The sequence below is a fragment of the Mercenaria mercenaria genome, chromosome 2 (assembly GCF_021730395.1).
Source record: "Mercenaria mercenaria strain notata chromosome 2, MADL_Memer_1, whole genome shotgun sequence".
Lineage (NCBI taxonomy): Eukaryota > Metazoa > Mollusca > Bivalvia > Venerida > Veneridae > Mercenaria > Mercenaria mercenaria.
This window is the reverse complement of record NC_069362.1, coordinates 10,171,582-10,193,992: the sequence shown is the minus strand read 5'-3', so window position 1 is coordinate 10,193,992 and position 22,411 is coordinate 10,171,582. Positions and strand designations below refer to the sequence as shown.

General features: G+C 34.1%; 1 protein-coding gene across 1 annotated transcript; it reads right to left on the bottom strand.

Annotated features, from left to right (window-relative positions):
- Positions 1–1,567: 1,567 nt before the first annotated feature.
- On the bottom strand, positions 1,568–9,114 carry LOC123563151 (anaphase-promoting complex subunit 16-like). The gene is made up of 3 exons (XM_045355774.2): positions 8,954–9,114; positions 2,751–2,828; positions 1,568–2,151 (listed from the first exon to the last, which is right to left on the bottom strand). The coding sequence occupies exons 1-3, from the start codon at positions 9,030–9,032 to the stop codon at positions 2,048–2,050; spliced, it is 261 nt and encodes an 86-aa protein (XP_045211709.1). The 5' UTR covers positions 9,033–9,114; the 3' UTR covers positions 1,568–2,047.
- Between the last annotated feature and the right edge of the window lie 13,297 nt (positions 9,115–22,411).

Below are 22,411 nucleotides of genomic sequence, written 5' to 3'. Positions count from 1 at the left end.
TGGTCGTTCGAGTGTTAACAAGCTTTTCCTTTGATTTTAGCAGGCGACCTAGTTTTTTACTCCAAATGACCCAGTTTCGAACTTGGCCTAGGAATCATCAAGATAAACAGTTTTATGAAGATAGGGTCATAAATGTGGCCTCAAGAGTGTTAACAAGCTTTTCCTATCGTGACTTAAGTTGTGTGTAAAAGTGGTTAAAATCAAATATAAAATGTCACTGCTTTCATGTTCACAAGGTAAAAATTAACATATTTTGGCTCTTTCAGGGGTCAATCAGGGGCCGTAACTCCGGAACCTATGATTGGATCTGATAGATTCGTCATTGAATTCAGGATTTATTGTTGTTGAAGATATTTTGCAAGTTTGTATCAAATCAAAAAATAAATGAAGTCTCTAAATTGCTGCAAATGCCAAAATAGCAAATTTTTACCCTTTAGGGGGCCATAACTCTGGAACCCATAATCGGATCTGGACAGTATTCGAAAGGAATCGAGATATTATGCAAGTACAAGTTGTGTGCAAGTTTGATTAAAGTTGATTGCAAAATGTGGTCTCTATCGTGTTCACAATCCAAAAATAGCAAATTTTGGCCCTTTAAGGGGCCATAACTCTGAAACCTAGGATGGGATCTGGCCAGTTTTGGAAAGAAACCAAGATATTATGCCAATACAAGTTATGTGCAAGTTTAAATGAAGTTAATTGCAAAATGAGGTCCCTATCGTGCTCACAAGCCAAAAATAGGCAAATTTGGCCCTTAAAGGGCCCTAATTGGAACTCATGATGGGAAACTGCCAGATATTCTATGGAACGAGATATTATGCCAAAACGTTGGTGCAGTTGATAATTGATTTTGTCTCTATTTGTCACAAGAAATTGTGACCTACCACAGACAAAGGTTAAAAAGCTCACTCACTACAAAAAAGGGAGTGCACATTGTGAACAGGGTGCCCTATGAGGTGAAATCTTGCAAGTTTTAGGAATGCTTTGATATTTACGAAGTGACTATAATATCCGATGCTTCAAGTAAGGGAATAATATCAAAATAGTGGAAAGTACTCGACAGTATTATAGTGAACCAATGTGCAATTCAAGAATATTGATAGTTTAAAAAAAGGTGACTAACATAAAACATAAACATGAGGTCTGATAATATTTGATGAATACGCATAGAAGCCAGTGTACAATACTTGCACAAATAATACAGTCACTCTGAGCTTTTTTTTCAATTTACTAGGTCCCACATATGATGTTGAAAAGATTGCAAGCAGCTTTAAGTGCATGTCTATCAATGAATTTATGTATAATAAGACTTGTATTTCAATCACTACATGTAAAAGTAAACTAAGAAATTAATGCTGAATTTCTAAGTTTTTCTTGACTAGATTTCATCTTTTACCTAAATGACCATAATGACCACAGTGTAATATTTACAGCAAGACTACAATAAATAAAGCTCTTACACACTTTTACAACAGGCTATAAACAGTAGTATTTAACAGTATCAACATAAAAAGTGTAATAAGCTGTAAAAAGGAATAAGTGTAAGATTTAGCAGCCAACTCACACAAATCTTCACACATATAATTCTATGTTCAAATGATAAAAAGTATGTATTGATGTCAACAACCCAGAGTTGGTAAGGAAAAAGTACAGTTTCAGTCAGAAATCTGCCAAACAAAATAATCAATTTTCCCAAAACAATCTTTCTTTTTCTTGGTGTTTTCACTAAAGTTTGCATTTTTCACTTAAAATATGTCCTTTTATTTATGGGAATGTTGATACGAAGATTCAAGAACATATCCATATTGTTATATAGTATCACATATATCATATTGTATCACACCACTGCAGAAAATAAGACTCAAAATAGGTTTCAAATGTACTGATTCTTTTCCAGATAAACTACTCTCAACGGTGGCTCCACAACTGCCATATAACCATCAGTTGTCTGTTCATAACTTATGCACAGCTAGCTTTCTGCTGTGTAAACACTTAATGCATATTGATCCCTTAAGTTAGTGTTGTATAGATACTTGTTGCAATAAGTTCATTTTAAACCAATCAGTTTTTCAATTGGTGGATATAGCCAGTCATCTTCCTCCAACTGCTTTGCCATCTTCCTGAATTTTTTCATCCTTTTTTCATGAGCATCTGAAATAAGGAAATAAATGTCCAATTATTTGTTAAGGATTCTTTTCCTAAACCCATATAAAAAAGTTAAAATTTTGAGGCTGAATATAAATCTGTAATATCTTCTATTTGACTGACATACACGACAAGTACAATTCTGTTGGATTTACCATCACATCAACAAAATTATTGATCATATGGCGATTTTCCAGCTTTTTCTGATGGGGGAAGACCCCCATATGTATTTCACAGGCAGGCACTTGAGCAGAACCACTGGCCTTTAATAAACTAGTTGGATGTCTTCCTCACAAAGAAATTCTATTCTCTACAAGCCAGGTTTCAAACTTACTAGAAAATATCTCACACCAGCATATATTCTGAACTCCTGTGAGATAGTCATTATTATAAAACTATAAAACTACTGCCTTTTAGTTTTAGTGAGGTTGCTTTTTGAGAAAATTATAACATACCCTCATATCTAATGAACCAAATGCGCCAATATTGGTAACAACTGGTCAACAGATATTAACCCTTAGTCTACAAGGATGAAGTTAATAATTCCTACACACTTTCACCAGATACAGACTTGTCATACATGTATAAGAAAATAATAACTTTACCTTTTTGAGATTTTTTATATTGATCATCAGTTTCATGTTCAATCTGCAGACGATTGTTCAGCGTACTTGCATTCATATCTGAAATTTATAAAATTTAATTGACAGTTTTTTTACATGCCTGAATCTTACATAAAAGGCAGCAGCAAAATGCCCAGTAATCAAATAACTAACCAAACATCTAGGGACTGCCTATACTGGGGCACTGAATCTACCCAAAGCAGATGCTCATTTTGCCTGATTAGCATTTTTTTGTTTTAGTTGTTCTTTAAAATATGCCTGTGCTCTTTGATATTGTTCTTAGACACAAAAGTGTGTGTTTTGTGAATAATGGCACTTTGACAATATGAATCCAAAATGTGACCTTGATATTTGAGCCAGTTATGTCACCTTGTTATATTGAATGTTTGTACAAAGTTAACTGACACATATTCTTGTGTAAAGAAGTTTGAAACAGGACAAGAAAATCACTTAAAATACCTGAATTTAGTGCTAGATATTTAAATCTTGCATATGACACAGTGTCTTGTTTGGATTACTGTTTGTACAAAGTCATTTGAACATCCATCCATATAATACAAAAATAACCAACAATACAAGAAAAATGACTATAAATCTTTGATATCTATATGTAATATTGACCTTTAAGCTAGGGTTCTAAGTCTTACATGCAATACATTGTCTTTTTAGGGTTTGAACAAAGTTATTTGAAGTTTCATCTTCGCATGCAAATAAAAATCATAGATCTGACATGAATCTCAAAGTGTGACCTTGACCTTTAAGTTAAAGCTAGAATTCTGCGACTTTTAATGTGATTGTGGTGAATGACTGAGCGAGATTATTTAAATATCCTCAGCTATAGACAGGACAAGAAAAATTATATTAAATCTTTGACTTTAAGTTTGTGACATCAAACATTAAGCTAGTGGGTATGGTCTAGTGCTTAACACTTGCTCATAATTGTGCAAACTTATTTAAATATCCATCAAATGCATAAAAAAATTTACAGACAAGACATAAACAAGTGCTATCAGTAAATTGATAAATTCTCCCCAACATATTCTGCCCACATCAAGAAGTCTGCCACTACTTGCATTTAGAGCATGAATGAATATCCAAATAGTATAGCATTTCGGGACAGCTTGATTGACATTTCGGGACAGCTTGATAACTTTTGACTGTGGTAGTTCCGTCAGAGGGATGTCAACTATGAAATATCAGATCATAAACTAAGCTCCTCCAAAAGGGTGTGGCTAGAGTCAATAATACAAAAACAATGAAAAGGGGTGCAATCTGGCAGTTAATACCGATAGCATATGATTTAAAATAAATGCATAACATCTACTTTTGTCTCAAATTTTGTTCAGTTTCCACCCTCAAATTTATCATATGAGTAATGCACGACATTGTGACATATCATGTGGCTAATAAAGTGGAGCAACTATTTGAAGTTTGAAAGTAAGTCAGATAGAACAGAAGTGCATCACAACTTGAACCTTAATTCTAGTAAAAAGCGGGCATAACTCATAGCATTTTGATACCAGCATCATGAACATTTTGTCATATGATGTTGGTGACCATGTGGAACCACCATTTTAAGTTTTAATACAATCCATTTAGTAACAACAGAGATATAGTGAAAAAGCACCAAACTTAAACTGAAATTCTAAGTAAAAAAGGGGACATAAGTCACTAAATATTTGTGCCAGAATTATTGACCTTGTGTCATATGAGGACGACAATTTGGAAGAACTATTTTAAGTTTGAATCAAATTCATTAAGTAATAACACAGAATGATAAAGTGAAAGTGTACAAACAGTAACCTGAAATTTTAAGTAACAAGAGGGTCACGATGACCCTGAATCGCTCACCTGAGAAATATGAGCCACATGTTTCAAATGGCAAACTGATGCTAAAATATTAGAAAGTAGGTCAGTAGGTCAAATTCATGGTCACTGAAAGTCAGTTTTTAATTTAAGATTGGTATGCAAAACTGTATGTTATCCAAATTTCAAGGCTGTATCTTAAAAAAACAAGAAAGTAGGTCAGAAGGTCAAGGTCACAGTAAGGTGACCTGTAATCACTTGGGTACATCAGGTAAATATAATTAAACAGTCTAGGAAATATGATCTGAGAATTTTTTAAGTATTTTTTCCTATATAACTCATATAACAAGTGACCCCCAGGGTGGGGCCTCTTTTTACCCTGAGGCCATAATGTGAACAATTCTGTTAGAGGTCTACTAGGCAATGCTACATACCAAATATCAAAAGCCTAGGCCTTTCAGTTTCAGACAAGAAGATTTTTTAAGTTTTATCCTATATAAGTCTAGGTAAAACTTGGGACCCCCGGGGCGGGGCCTCTTTTCATCCCAGGGGCACAATTTGAACAATCTTCATAGAGGACCACAAGGCAATGCTACATACAAAATATCAAAGGCCTAGGTCTTGTACTTTCAGACAAGAAGATTTTTAAAACGTTTTCCTGTTTAAATCTATGTAAAACTTGGCACCCCCAGGGTGGGGCCTCTTTTTATCCCAGGGGCACAATTTGAACAATCTTTATAGAGGACCATTAGATGATGTCACATGCCAAATATCAAGGCTCTATGCCATGCAGTTTTGGATAAAAAGATTTTTAAAGTTTTTCCTTTCGGTTGCCAGAGTTCTGCATGGAATGAAATTCTTTGAACAATTTTGAAAGGGGACCACCTAAGGATTATTCCTGTGAAGTTTGGTGTAATTCTGCCAAGTGGTTTTCAAGAAGAAGATTTTTTTAGAAAATGTTGACAGACACACGACGGACGACTGACATCGCATGACGGACGACAGACATTGACCTGTCACAAAAGCTCACCATGAGCTAAAAAGAGGGCATAATTCATGAAATATTGCTGCCAGAGTTATGGCCTTTGTGTCATATGATGTGGGCATTGATGTGCTACAGCTATTTGAAGTCTGAATCAAATCCAACTGGTTATTAATAACAGATAAAGAGTGAACGTGCATCAAAACTTTAACCTGAAATTTTATGTAAAAAGTGTCACTGGCTTGTTAATAATTACTTGCAAAGGTAATGCATTAAATTAGCATTACTAAGAAAAAATTGGCATTAATTAGCATTAGCATTACTCGTTTTTGTCAAAATAATGCATTAAATTAATACATAGGTTGCATTAGCATTACTTTTTGTGAGTCATTGCATGGTATAATCACATACACTATTTGTTTGTTTTTCATTTAATCATTTTAGCTGTTTATTTCATTGCAGCAACACATGACTTTATTATATTTATCATTTGTAATGAATCAAATCTACAAACATGACAAACTAGGGATTGATTTGTATGAAATACTTGAAATGATCCAACAGCACCATAAGAAACACAGCATTTAAATTCTACAGTATTTTGTATCTGTCTATGTCTCCAGTGATTGATATTGTTTATGTATTATAGTTTATCACTGTTGCTTTAAAACATTGATTTTGTAGGTTTGAACCCAGAATGAGAAAGTAGTTATTTTATGCATAGAAGTTACATATGAATGAACAAACAACAGTTAATCCTATAGTACCTGAATAATAATTGCATACTAAAATGACAAGATTATCTAAGATTGGTCAATTATTTGGGTTACAATCATGATATTTCAATGATTTATCCAGTGCACACTGAGTAATGTTTACTAAGAAAAACTCTTTCAGGTGTACACTGAAAAAAATGGCAGTTATACAATTAGGCAGTTTAATTAAATCCATTCTCGCATACCAGAGGTCTACCGTGGTTCCCGGATGAACCTCTGGCACATTTCGCGATATTTGTGGTTTGGTTACATTACAGGTAAAACGTTCAGCCATCAGCGTCGTTCGCGACAAATGTAGCGAACCAATCAAAACGTCCGTGAAAAGCGTGACCGCGTCCTTTCATATCGATGCCGACTTACGAGGCATATCATTATTCTTCAGGTAATTTCTTAACATAATACAGAAATAAATCTTTATTATCGAATCATGGAATATCGCCTTTATCCATCGTTAGCAACTACCTGGCTTACATATTGTTTGAAATTTCAATTCTGCGTGCCAATAGTGACGAACATGATTGGCTGAAACTTCTCTCGGTAGTATTACGAGTGGCATGCTCACAATAAACGACAGAAATAATCAGAGGTTCGTCTCGGATTTGACGGACATCTGATGGATGAGAATGAATTAAATCATACAACAATCTATTAGAGAACTGCTATAACCTGTGTAAATAACAGCATACATATGTATTATGTTTTTTCCAGTGATACAGAAAATAATGCCTACATTTTGTAAGTAATGCTAAGCATTAAGGAGGGTATGTTTGACAGCCTATTACAGAGAGATTCTGTACACAGAATCTATCCGTTAATCAATATACATGGATCTACTATTATGTACTATATTACCAGTGCATATGGTTCATTGCTATGGAAAAACTTTAGTAAGATGTCCTAAAGTTGCCATTATTACATCTTTTTTCGTAAATATATTTTATAAATAGCACTTACTGACTCTGTGGTTGGAGACAAACTCAATATGAAATTTTAACAGCAATGTCTGTTTATCGCCATTTTTTAAATGGAAGTGTCTAGAATGCACGGAAGGTCTTTTCACCCCAAGACACCCAAAGACACCCCAAAACACTCCAAGACACCTAGAATATTACTTTATTTGTATCATTTATTAAATATATATATAAAAGACATGTTAATACACTTAAAGAAACCTTTAGAATAGGTTTGTTCAAGGAAAAGCATCTAAGAACATCAGCTGAAACAAACTTATCAATGTTAAAGGGAGGTAAAGCCAACATAAATACTATGTAAATTACATATTGAGTTGTTTCCCTTGGATATGGTAATTCCGTTCTTAAAGTTAAAAACATTTTTTTTTGCTCAAATTTACTAACATATTTTACAAACAGAGTTACTTCTGAACAGAAGGGAAATAACTGGATTGGAATGTAATAATGCCTAGTTTTATTACATTTAAGAGTTTTGGACTGTTCCCCTTGAATTATTATGTCCTTCAGTTTCTGTTTCTACGATTAAAAATAAATGAAAATTATCACCATTTACTCTGAAATATGTTATTATTTTGATATTTTGATACTAAACAATAGCATAATTATTTTTTTAGGTGTCTTGGGGTGTCCTGGGGTGTCTTTGGGTGTTTTGGGGTGTCTTCAAACTTTTGGGGTGAAAAGACCCTCCCTAGAATGCAGGTTAGGCAGGGTTTTTCTTTCTGTTTTGGGAACATAGCCTAATTTAGTGAATATTGGAAATTTGACACGTAAATGTTCCAAAATGGGAAATATTTAGTCCCATAGGATATAGTAAGGATGTGTTTAAGTACTTTCTCATACACTTGTTTCACATTGTACAACAACATACTGCCATTACAAAACTGTCCATAATTTGGTCATTGTTTGTGCAATTTTGATGAAATTTCTTTCAGAATACTTTTTGGTATTGGGAATATAGCCCATATAGGGAATATAGACGGCTAGACACTTCCTTTTTACAAAAGAAAACTAAAACCAAGTCACTCAACTATCTGTAGCAGTGTGTATATAATGTATATAATTTGTCTATGATATCGATTGTCCGATTAGCTCAGTTGGTAGAGCATCTGACTTGCAAGCAGAAGGTCGCAGGTTCGAGTCCTGTATCGGGCTGCACATTTTTCCGCTCCTATAACATTGGTGCCGTGAGTGTGGTGGCTAGCCTTGGAATCCTAGAGCTAGGGTGAAGCAATGGCTGGGTTAGTCAAAAGAATCTGAGTTTGTCTTTGAACAAAGGAGGGAGGAATGTAGCAGTGTGTATATAATGTATATAATTTGTCTATGATATCGATTGTCCGATTAGCTCAGTTGGTAGAGCATCTGACTTGCAAGCAGAAGGTCGCAGGTTCGAGTCCTGTATCGGGCTGCACATTTTTCCGCTCCTATAACATATCAATGAGGACAATCCAAGTCCAATTTAAGATACTGAAGAAAAGCATGTTTATCACTAATTTTAATTCTTTATATTCAGTCAGTTTGAGGATTTCCATGTGAAAACACTTCTGTTAAAAAGTGTCTAAAACTTTTAGCTTTTGATTTGTCCGAAATTTTCCTTTATCCGAACACTATTTCAGGTGATAAGGTACATACATACAAAAAAAGTACCAATACCTGTTGTCTCGTTTACATTAACACCTGGGGATGTAAATAACGCTTTCCTAACATCAACAATATCGTTTCCTGTTGCCATCTTCTTAAAATGTTTAATTTAAGACCAATTTTCGAAATAAACAGTTCACCATGCGAATTGAATTTCGTGCTATATGTCAAACGGGTAATAAACCACTATCTCACTTTTGGACGCCGAAGGCCTGAATGAACTAAATCCTATTTCCTAACACGTCACATACTTATACTGTTTGATCCACCTTCTCCGTAACAAGGCTGTTTCTGATAAAAAAAGTTGTTCCTGGATTTCTCTTCCAATATAAGGCAATTCATTTTATAGTCCACAAATATATACAGTATGTGGGGAAATTTTAAAGTTTTAAAATATCTGGATTAGCTTCTAAAGGATTTTGAAAGGGTATTGATATTGTCCATTTTAGAAATGATAAAATTTTAATTTAATTGTATCCTGATCTTTTTGTAATTATTCATAATTTACAACATGGTTTCTAAGAACGCCGTTCCTATGAGACGCAACCACATCAACGATCTGGCACGAAATATGACTCAGAGCCAACAGACTGATTTAAAATTGCTTGATTTTAGTACAGCTAGTGCTTTTGATAAAGTTAGCCCTTTAAAATTACTTCTCAAATCGCAGGCTCATAGAGTGGATACTGCCACCCTTTTGTGGATTAAGTCATTTCTTAAAGGTAGAACCCAACGTAATAATTGATAATGAAATATGTCATCAGAGGTACCAGTTTATCATTTTTTATCGGTAAGTCAAACTTTTCCACGGCAAAATTTCCCCCTTAATAAGGATGTGCAGAAATTTTGCCATGGCAAGATCATTTTAAGTAAAAATCGACGTATATTACCACAAGTATGAAACCGTCAGTAATTTAAACAACTGAAACCTGATTGTCTTCAAAATCTGTTCCTGAACAAATATATATTTACTATGGTTTTGCTCCAAGTGGAAGCTCAGATACAGAAGTACAGAACACAACAGTGGATGTCAGTAAGTCTACCCTCCCAGTCTGCTGTGTTCGTTATTGTGGTGAAATCTTGAGCATTCCGGGTTAAGTTGAATTTCAAAAGCAATGCAGAAGTTTTCAAAAACACTTACATTTGCGAATCGAGCGGTTTGCTTTTACTATGAATATTTGAGCCGTGCCATGAGAAAATCAACATAGTGGGTTTGCGACCAGCATGGATCCAGACCTGGTCAGGATCCATGCTGTTCGCTAACAGTTTCTCCAATTCCAATAGGCTTTAAAAGCGAACAGCATGGAGCCTGAATAGACTGCGCGGATGCGCAGGCTGGTCTGGATCCATGCTGGTCGCAAACCCACTATGTTGATTTTCTCATGGCACGGCTCATTTATAAACGACACGCCTTTGGTTCCGCTTATATGATCTGTATCCGTTATATTGAATTAATACAGTGAGTTTAAGTCTTGATTCTGTTATAGACGTTTAAACACAATCATCCACACGAAGTGTCAATAAAGAGTATGAGCTGCTCTGTTGGCAATCACAAATGCAATCTGTTCATACATATTTACAAAGAAAGTAGTAATGATATACAATTAAATCATACTAACTGCAAAGTATATAGATCTATATTAAATTTATAAAACAGCATTATGTATTATAACTTACCAGTGCAAGATCAATCGAAACAAATGTCGTTATTTATTTATTTATTTTGTTGTGCGTATGGCTGGGATGGGGTGTATGGGCACATCAGAATCGTCGTGTAACTTATGAAATAAAGGTAGACACAAAAACAATATTAAGTACAGTATTTTACCTCCCTTCGTACAATCCATATATTAATTTCAGAACTTCAGTATTCATTGAGGCTCTTAAAGGCCTAGATTCACTACTATATAAGTGTCCCCCCCCCCCTCCCCAAATCCAATATACAACTCCCATCTTATCTGCTGCTTATCAGCGATTATGTAATAGCAACTGATTAGAGGGCAATTAGCACAGCAGGGACACTAACTAGACCATGAAGATGTGTGCAGTGGAGTTGAAAGAGGTTAATTTTTCTTCATAATAATTATTATTTTGATATTTTGTAGATGATAATAACTATCACTTTAATGTTATAATAATGAAAATAATAATAATAGAAATAATCATAATCATAATAATAATTATTATTATTATTATATTATCATTAGTATATTATTATCATTATTATTATTATTATTATTATATTACATATAGGATGATAGATACAGTAATAATATTGAAAATAATAATGATAATAAAACACAAGTACAGTGAAAACTTCCTGAGTTCTTTGTGCTGACAAATGTGTTCCGTCTATACTCGATTTTCATTTTCAGTATGATGCCTAAAGGGACTTTTATCATGCTTTGCTTTGTAACTTTGAAATTCACATTCTGTTTTTTCAATTTATACAAATGTTATATATAGTATTCTGCAAGCTTTAGATGAGTGAAAGTCACATTTTTCAGAAATATCACAATTCTCCAGACAGAATTTGAAAAAATAAAACTTGCATATTTCTTTAAGTAAGTTCCTAATTATTTCATTATTGTGAAAATAAGTTTCTGATTATTTTATTATTGTGTTTGATCAACAAATATTTTTCTTTACATAGAAATGCCAAAAAAAAACTAGTATAACTTTAAAAGTTATCAATTATTCATTAATTTAAAATAAATTACATCTTTTCCCCTTCTCACTAATAGATACACTTGTAAGGTAGACTGACTCTCCAATAAACAATGACCCTTGTTTATTGGAGTCATACTGTGATGGTCATTAGCCCCCAACTGTGTTGGTGAAGACAAAAATCCCTTGGCCAACTGCCAAAATCTAGGCCTTTAAACTATGGAATGAAACCGTTGATTCATAGCCACTCGATTTTTTGTCATTTTAAACATGTGCCTAAATTAAAATACAGGTCTTTCAAAGATAGACAGCCTTTTTGGGGTATCGTAATGTTCATGGTTATGCCTTGTGGCATTATTCGTATATTATAGTATACATCATTGTATTGCCTGTTAGAAGAACAATTAAATATTAGAAATAAAAAGTCACACAACGTGTTTTGAAATATAGTTTCAAACATTTAGTATTATGTCTGGATTATGGCAGAAAGTTAAACTGACCCCTCCCAGGTGCCAGCAATCTCCTTATTAATGTTTTAAACTCTTACAGCATAAACGAAATTTCTATGCTTATTTATGTATAACAGTCATAGTATTTTGAGAGGTAAATTGCGTTTTCTTTTTCAAATGGAGCAATATCAGATGACCCTATATGAAGAGCTGCGGTCACAGTCAATTTTGTTGTCATCATCTTTTATTGGTGTATAATAACTTTGTCACTTTTAGTATTATATCACCCACTTGCCGTTAAATGACCCTCTTCAAAGACGCGAATATACCAATTATACTATTGACGAAGATGATAAGAGCCGATTCATTTTAAGGTATATCAGACAGTAATATCGATGGAACGCTTTGAGTTAGAGTTGTATTATTAGACTTATTTAATAAACTTGAAATGACCTCCTTCACATGCTAACAGGCAATCAAAAATCAAACCTGTACCATCAACATGTACGTTTATTTTCGTTACTCGTTATCTATGTCGCGATTATCCAACGTATGATAGAAAGACTACACTTTTTTAATGACTGAAAGTTTTTATTTTTCATTTTCAGACAATTATTATGGGCAGTAATAGTTTGCAGGCGATTATAGGGTTCTTTGTAACCACTTAAAACTGTATATAAAGACATGTTACAATCTTTAGGGTTTTAGTGTCTAAAAGGCAGGTATAAATAACTTCAAATAAAATCAGTTTTAAGTAAAGTACAAACATTTGTTTTTACTTTCTAAACGTTTATGTGTTATTAAAAGACGTTAGTTAAATGAATAGATTTAATATTTTATCAAAGTCTCGGCCATATGCATACAGATTAAACACATGTCACATACTATATACACAATGTTATATGACCATTCTTTTAAAGAAGTACGAGAGCCTATGATCACATTTTTCTATAATCACATAAATCTAATATAAAAAGTATTCTCATTATTTCATTTGCACTGTTCAAAACCCAATGTCCAAGGCCATTCCATGTCCAAGGCCATTGGACATATCATATTCTATAATCGAAGCTGTATGAATAAAACAATCAGTCATAGATAGATATTGTCCAGAAATACTGAGAATATATAACAAACGAGTAAAGTAGATCCAGATTGGGATATGAAGGATATGTGAAAACCTTCGCAGTTTTGCTGTCAAGACTCTAAAAGATATAAACCGATCTGATGCATGTGTTTTGCATATTTAGCGACAGAGTTAAGCCCTTGAGATCTTACTTATATTATTATAAGAGTTTCTGAGCTACATTTGTGTTCTAAAGATTTCTATTGTCTTTAATTATAGCACTTCTAATTAAATACATGCATATATAGGTTTGTGCAAAGAAGCTGTTTTCAATCAATGCTGGAAAGTGTGTGTACTAGTTTCATTTCTGACTGAAGTATTTGCTGGGTATACCTATATACTATGTTAGAACTTTTCCCTCTGTTTATTTGTAATTGTATAAGTTCATTGTTTGTATGTATATATAGATAATACAATATAGCTGAAGGTAAAAGGTATCCTATTTTTCTCTGGTTATGCAACTATTTACCACAAGGCGCACGCCATAAATAATTTTCCTTACAATGGTCTTTGAATACAGTTTTAACCGTAGATGACATTGTCCAGTCATGTTGCTTTGTACAAGAAAAGCCCTCACACTAGATAAACGTACTGCTTCGTATAATTTACAAGGTGGTGCTGCGCATTATTGCTCAGCCTGTCTATATATTATGTAAATATTTGTAAATATATACGATGCAATAAGGTTTTCCAAACTTCAAAACGTTTCAAATGGATAAAATGGTATACTTTGCAACTGTGTGAAGGTGCCAAATTCTTCAGAATTAACAAAATATACAGTGTAATTATGATCTTTATGTAAACCCATTTTTTACTGTATTTTAACCATACACACCGCTTTTGTTCAGAGTCAATATCTGGTTTTATTTATATACATGCCGCTCACACTCGTACATTTACCAGAATTATTAGTAAGAGTTGTGCTAACCAAATCTATTCAGCAAAGGCTCTGGACTGCATCTGGTAATTTGGTAATGCAAATATTTACGACTGGGCGCATACCATGATATACAGAATAAAGTGACTATTCATTTACAACGCTATAATATCAGCTTTTATTGTGTGATATGTCATTACTGGTCAATCGTTCTTAATTGAGAGCGATAGCTTTAGTAAATGAGGTTTAGTCAAGGCTTAGAATATTATCTCCAGCAAGATGTATAGATTTTTAATAGTATCGATAGATCTGTTTTATACCTCAAGTGAACAATATGTATGTAATGTTTTATGAGAAACGTAAAAACCGTTTTGGATGCACCAGGAACTTATTGAATGCATACTGGGGCAAATTTCATTTCCACATTTGCTATTTGTAAACAACGTGGATTGTCAGTTCTCGATAAAAAAGCTTTAAAACTTCTTTTCGTGTCTTAAAAATTGAGACGTCAAAATTGAAGTGAACATTCTTTCGTGGATTTACATTCTTACAGGTGTATTATAGTTGTGATTGATGCCAATGGCAAGTTTTATTAAACGAACGACACGTTTATAATGAAATGAGGTTTTGTCAAGAAAGTGATGCATAAAACTGCTGAAATTAGCAAAATACAGTTGTTCATACTTCATTTGCAATAAAAAGTACCGAACTGCCAGAATCAATACATAACATAAAAGGACGTAAATGATATTGAAATGCTTGTAACTACTGAGTGAAAAACATACGCTCGTGTAATGAAAGGATAATCAACTACATTGCAGGAAATGAATATCGACAACGGAACAGAATTCAAATGGGAGAATTGTGCAGAAGAAGAGGCGTTTATCATTTTCTCCTATGTTCTGTTTTCAGTGATTTTCTTTCCAACAGTTTTTGGAAATGTACTAATAATTGCCAGTATTGTGAAATTTCGTCATCTACGTTCTAATATGCACATACTAATAGGAAATTTGGCAGTCTCTGACCTGATTATTGCGGTGTCTATTATTCTTCAGGTAGTTGCCAATTTTCAGGATGATTTAGTCACAAACAAATATTTTTGTCTGGGACAAAATGCAGTATTCGTCATTTCTTTAGGAACATCGTCGTATAATATGCTCACGATATCTATAGAAAGGTTTCTGGCTGTTAAATTTCCTTTAAAGCATAGAGTTATGTTTACGAGACGGACAAGTTATATTTTGATAGTTATTTGTTGGAGTTACCATTCCCTTTTTGCCGTGTTACCACTGACTGGATGGAATAATTTTCACGACGACGTATTAGTATGTGACACCGATTTAGTTTGGACAAGAGAATACGACATTTTACTTTTTGGCGGGCTTTTAGTTATTGTTATTGTGAATGGAATACTCTGTGGATACATGATGAAAATAATTGTTAAAAGAGGCAATTTAGTTCGATATAATCCGTCGGATTCTGTCAAAGGTCGAAATATGCTCGGAAATTTCCGGCGGACCAAAATGACGCTGATTATTTTTGGTGTGTTTGCATTAAGCTGGACACCATATTTGATAGTTTCCCTAATTCTAGCTTTCGAAAACAAACCTTCTATAAGATGTAGTAGACAGTGGTGTATTTGTCTAGGAATAATTAATTCCGCAACAAACTGGATAATTTATGGACTAGCGAACAGAAGTTTTAGAGAAGCTTTTAAGGCAGTTCTCAGGGGACGCCATCTTATTCGTTTTAGGGGTTCAGTTTCTCATATCAGTTGACTTGACCATGTTGCATGCTAATAACATTTAGCCAAATGTCTATAAAACATTTTTATCACTCCATTGACTTAATAGTGCAAAATATGAAAAGGCAGTGTTTGATATGACTGTAGGGCAACTGATATAAGTATTTGACTACTCAGTCTACCAACTGAAATAACAGTTACCAGTTAAACTTTTCATGTTAGTGTTTAAAAGTTTTCGAATAACACTGTACATAATAAAATATTATAGACATAATTAAAGGGCAGTACAACAGTAACTGCTGCCGAGACTTTATTTGCTTGATTTCAAATGGCACAGAGCAGAGCAGTCTGTTTGTTCAGAACTACTTTTGCCACAAAATGACTTCTGCTTGTAACAAAAGTTTTCAAAAGGCACTGCAATCAAAATGCTTGTATTTTAAAGTCAGATTAAATGGATTATTATTTGGAATTTGATGAAACCCAGACTAATGTGCTTGATACTTATAAAATGTTAAATTGACTTGCCCAAGGAAGGACTCGAACATAATGTTTTGTTTAAAATCTATTTTGTACAAACAACACATGTAAGCCCACGTCCCTCCACGTAAAGTGGACATTTCAAGGAGCCATACACGCCATCTATGAAATAAAGCAGACGACCGTCCGCCCATGAGAACGTCAGGTCTGGAATCTAGACATATATACTCTGATGCAGACGGATGCCTTTCTATATCAGACACTAAATACCCACTGTACTTTCTTTGTCCAGCCTTGATGACACTCAAGATGTCCTGGAATCATCAACATTTCCAGTGAATCTTCGTTGAAAATGTTTGTACCACCAAACACTCCGAGCCGCTGTTCGGATTGATACTCCGCACAATAAACATTTCCACCCGATGTAACTTCATCTTCATTATGTGCCCACTAGGGATCTTTTGGTAGACATAGATGATTTGAGGCTCCACTTGTCTTACCAGAATGTGATCCAGCTGCAAGCCCTGTAAAATTGGTCACATAATGATGATAAAACACCATGCTAAAGTTAACTTCTATAGACCTTTATGAATAAGAAAGGTACTAGTACATTTGTTCTACTTTACCCAATAGTTTAATAATTAATATGAAGTTTTATCAAAAATAAAGCTGTCTGATTGTATCTTATATAAACGGCAACATGAGTTATCACGAAAAACGTGTTGCAAATCGTCTGGTAATTGATTGGAGAAAGTTGGCAATTTCCGTGCCTTAAAATAGCCCGTTAAACGATATGAACTTAGAAGAACCACAATAATAAAACAAAATATTTACATGTATTTATTGCAAATCTTTTTGCCTCCCTCCTGGTATATTTAGATGAGAATTTCTTGCATACCAGACGGGGATTTCGGTATTTTTACAGTGTGGAAAAAATCCATCTACCACCCGGTGTGGAATTAAGGACTCTCGTGCTGATAAATGACGTGCCTAGACTACGAACTAACATGTATTGATAGACGGATTTCTATAGTAATTTACTTTTTTATTTGACAAAAAAAGTCGGAATCACAAAATCAATGAACTCGTTGAAATGTTCCTCACTGGCCGCTAGTTATTGTACTCGCACAAAAATCACGTGTATTTTCATATCCATAGGATTCTTTTAACGATTATGCTGCCACTTGTTACAAAGACCGGAACTGTAAAATTGTTATTGTATTAAACGCATGAGTTACTTCTTACCTGTTTAATAGACGGGTATGGGTTTCCTTTGTTTACTTACCCATAAGAATAATAGTTTTATAAAAAAAGCGTTCGTTTGTATTTATTTACATTGATTATCACGAAAAGTCGGTTGCAAAGATTCTGTCATGGTTTTGAGGTAAAGTTGGCAAATTTTCCGGCCTTTAAAAAACGTTTAACGTATAATCGTAAAGAACCACGATTAACCAAAATTTACTGTGGATTATTGCAATTTTTTGCCTCACCTGGATATTTAATAAAGATTTACTCTGAAGTAGTTCAGAAAACGAACTAAATACAAATAAGCAGAAAAAGATGGACTATTTAGCTGACACGATATTAAAAATGAATCATTTCTCTCTACTATCATAAATTCAAAATTGTATACAATGTACAAGTTACATATATTCATCCGAATATTTCTACATAACTCGTCTTAGGTGTTGTATTTACTGAACACTATTGAATAAGTATGGTGGCATATTTCTGCATACGATAATCATAAAGTTTTCATGAAAAATTTATGAACATTCGCGAAAAATCGAACAAACTTTTGTGAAAGTAGGAGAAAATTATGATTAGTAAAATTAAAATTAGTAGCAGAAACATTTTCAACGAAGATGCACTGGAAATGTTGATGATTCCAGGACGTCTTGAGTGTCACGAAAACTTTCTCCTACTTTCACGAAAGTTCATAAACTTTTCATGAAAACTTTATGATTATCGTATGCAGAAATATGCCACCATAAAATGCCTTTATCCGTGATACTGCATGGTTTGACGAAAATATTTAGACAGACCACATATCCTTATTACCTGTACATATCAGATTTGTACTATTTCCTGGACAAGATGATTTCCCCTATCGGACCTCCACTCTTCCTGCGATAGATTTTCGTTTTAAGATACAACACGAGGTACTTGATGTAGCACGTGCGTTTAATAGACTGGTAGCGGTCGGAAATGTATGTTGATCTGATGTTTTGTATTTTTGCTTTTTATTTATTATTATCGAACTTGACTTCGAGTTAGCTGTTGTTCCTGATTTAAATTAGAACGTTCTAAACGTTTTTAAATCTCGATTAAAATTGAAAAGAAATGGGAATACGACTTCTATAGCTTATATAAAACTGTTATAAGCCCTCCCGCTACATAAGATCATTAGGGATAGCGCAGGTCAACGGACGCTGGGTCGTGAGTTCGATTTCTGGGTGAAGCGTATTTTCTTCGTTACGATTTGATAAAAGATATTGTGTCTGAATTCATTTGTCCTCCATCTATAATTCATGTGGGGTAGTTGGTAGTTACTTGCGGAGAAAAGGTCAGTACTGCTACAGAATCCATTAATACTGGTTCAGTTAACTGCCCTCCGTTTTTGAGTATATTGTCGTGAAGATAAACCTTGAACAGATACATACACAGCAAACTTTATCCTTGAAAAAATGTAAGTTTAGATATATAAGGCAAATATTTACTTTCATCTGCTACTAAATGAAGAAAGGTGTGCGATTGAACGCAATTTGTCTTTTACCTGCTGAAGTTTGCAATGTGCCAAAAGGCAGCCGTTAATGTTGTAATAGTAGACTTATTCATGTTTTGCGCCTGTAAACTTTGAGCAAAATGCAGATACTAAAAGAGGAGAATACTCGTAACATGACCATTGACCTCTTTGTTATTATTCCATTTTAATCTCCGCTTACGAAGTTTTTACATAGTTTTATATGTCAACCCAGTTAGTTTAGTCAGAGGAACGCATGCTTTCAATAAACAGATTCGACAGTTCAACGAAGGAAGAATCCGCCCCAGTAAGCATTTCTATCTCATTGTGACAGGAAAGGCCGTACCGGCGACAGTAACCATCAAAACAAATCAACACCCTTTACAATATTTACAAATTTATTTACATAAGATGATTATTAACAATGAATAGATATGAAAAGAAAAAAAAATGATTATAAGAAAGAAAAAAAAAGAAAGTTCAGTATCTCTAGATACAAAAGTTCTTATAGTCCATTCTAATCTGACGTGACACAGGTCTTTAATGTAATTGTGAACTTTAAGTAGCACAAACAAAACATATCTCAAAATCCAGTCCCTTTAAACCGTGAATACGTTGATTCCGTATTGGCTCCCTATGGTGGTAGGTGATTGCATCCCTGAGCTGACTTCAGAGGATAACAAAATCATCGTCTTTGCGGTTTACGGCACAACCATGGGACGAAAGCTCTGCGCTGGGAATATCACATCCAGGCGAGTGAAGACAAGTGAACCTCGGGCATTGTACTTCCGGGTTATGACATCACCAGGTAAAATCGTCTGGCGGAAGAAGCTAAAATATATAACATATGGTAAGCACCATAGCAAAACAAAAAGTCAGGGCATAAAACTGCTCCTTTGGGTACACCATACCTCCGTAGGCTCCCATAAATAATACGTGCTACTTATACAAAATATATGTGCTACTGAGTTCAAACGTCACATGATTAAAATACGTCACTTATTACTTCCATATTACAAAGATTACTTACTTAAAAGACTAAAGTTAAAGTATGAAATGATATGAAAAGTATATGATGAAACATTATAGATACGGATATGATAAACTGCAGCCATTATTTACAACTACAAATTAACAAAATTCAATGTAAATCAAACGTTATATGAGAGTTGGCATCCATATAATATCTCATGCCATACACTACAACGGACATTAATTAGATGTGCTATAGACTGGCACACAATTACAAATTACAATAATATATACATACATGGTATTAGACTTGCCATATAGATTTATACATAACAATACAATGCAGTAATGGCGTTCCATAACAAAAATGTTTGACATAAGTTTTTGAAGTACTTTATAAATATCATGTTACAAATTTCAGTACAAATTTTACATCTTATATAAATGAAACATTTTAGATTCCTCTTTCTAAATAATTTACAAAAGTCTGAAAAATTTAATAAATTATCCTGACATACCGAAACTAGCTAAAATCATATGCCGAAAAGTAAATGTTACAGAATTCTGTAGAATGACCAAAAATTTACCCAAAAAAAATCGTAATGCAAAAATCATACAAAAATCTAACAAATAAATTTCTTACCTCGATCGAGCATAAATTTCTAGCAAGAAAATAATTCAGACATAGATTCGTCTATAAAGTCGTAAGGTGGTGTGCGCAAGGCATATCTAGTCCAGTCTATTTAAAGGATAATGTCCCGCCAAATACTAAATTTCATGGGATTCACGGCTAAGCCGTGGACTCCGACTATTGTCATTTTCACGGGATTCACGATATAGCCGGGGAATCTAACTACTTTGGCGCGAATTTAAATTGACAATTTGAGGCCCATTATAGTGGTTTTGGGGATAAAAACATAAATTACTGAAGTTTATAAAATATCAACTTTCTTATTACTGAACAGAATTCAATGAAATTTACATGGAAATTTAAGTTATGAAATACAGAAAAATATGAGAGGTATTTTATGCGTGAAATCTGACATTTACCTCAATAACTCAAAAATTTACAAAAAGATGATGCAATACCTGCATTTACACTACAGATAAAATAAGGCCCGTATGTCAATTTGTGACACTCATCGATACCGGACCAGTATGGTTTTGATTAATGTGTCCGATAATGTTTCAAACAGATTCTGATGTCTGGCATCGGCTGAATGTCGGACCGATATTATAAACAGATATCGGTTAACCGATATTGTCCGCTAAAATATTTGCAAGGGCGGAATTATTAAGCATAACCCACAAACTTTCGGATCGATATCCTTAGGACGGTCAGCACATACAATCTCGCCAGGCATATATATGTTTTGACAACACAGAAAATGACGTCACTCGACCTTCAGCTATTTCCGGAAGTAAAGAAAATAAAAGTAGAAAACGAAAGCCGTATTTTGATTCGTAGATAGTCAGGGGTCACGCGCAGGGGGGGTCACCCTGTCTAAATGTATGCGCGTGGACTTTTTTTCTATTGGGGAGTCAATTTTCATCACTTTCTAACGAATTTAAATTACCTGGGCTTTAGTAGGCCTATGGCATATCAGCTCTTCATCTACGAAAAGATATTTGAGCTCGGGATAAACACAAATCCCACCGAGGGGTCCCTAACGGACCAAGGGTACATTGATAATTTTGGAACTTCATCAAATCGCTCAAAAGGTCGTTTTTGATGTTGTCTGAGAGTGTCAGTATATGCCTCGGATGTAAGATATAACCGTATTTGAGAGCTGCAGACCTATACATTTCAGAAATATTTTCAAAATAATGTTGATTCTACGGAAGCGTGAAAGGGCCATCAGACGCTAATACGTTTTATTACGTTAAGGCTGCGGAAATGATATAGACCAGAATCGGCTCCCCCTGTCAACTCGAGCCAGCATTGGTCGATAGATTTCTAGTGTTCCATAGAAAATATTTGACGCTCATGTTTGATTGAATCAAACTAAAGTTATGGTTTTCTGTGGTCTATTGATAAATAGTAGATTTTATATTAATGTCTCTATCATCATATTACGATATTCCGTAAGGGCCAGCGCGTTTTCCCTATTATATTCTCCGCCTTTGTTCCATGGAGTAGCTGCACATGTATACATTTGTAGGCGGGAAAGATTCCATGAAAACTGATTATATAGCATAATCTGGTCAGCTTAGATCCTGGCAAAATATCGCCCTCTTAGCAAGGACTGATATTTGGACAAATCTGAGAAACACTAAAGCCATTTTATAAATAAAAGTAATAACAACCTTTGTTTTTGTTATAATTTATTATTATTTATTATAATTAAGACTAAGGCATGTGTTATTTATCATATAGTATTTACTGAATACAACGCTTCTGTAGATTTGTAACGG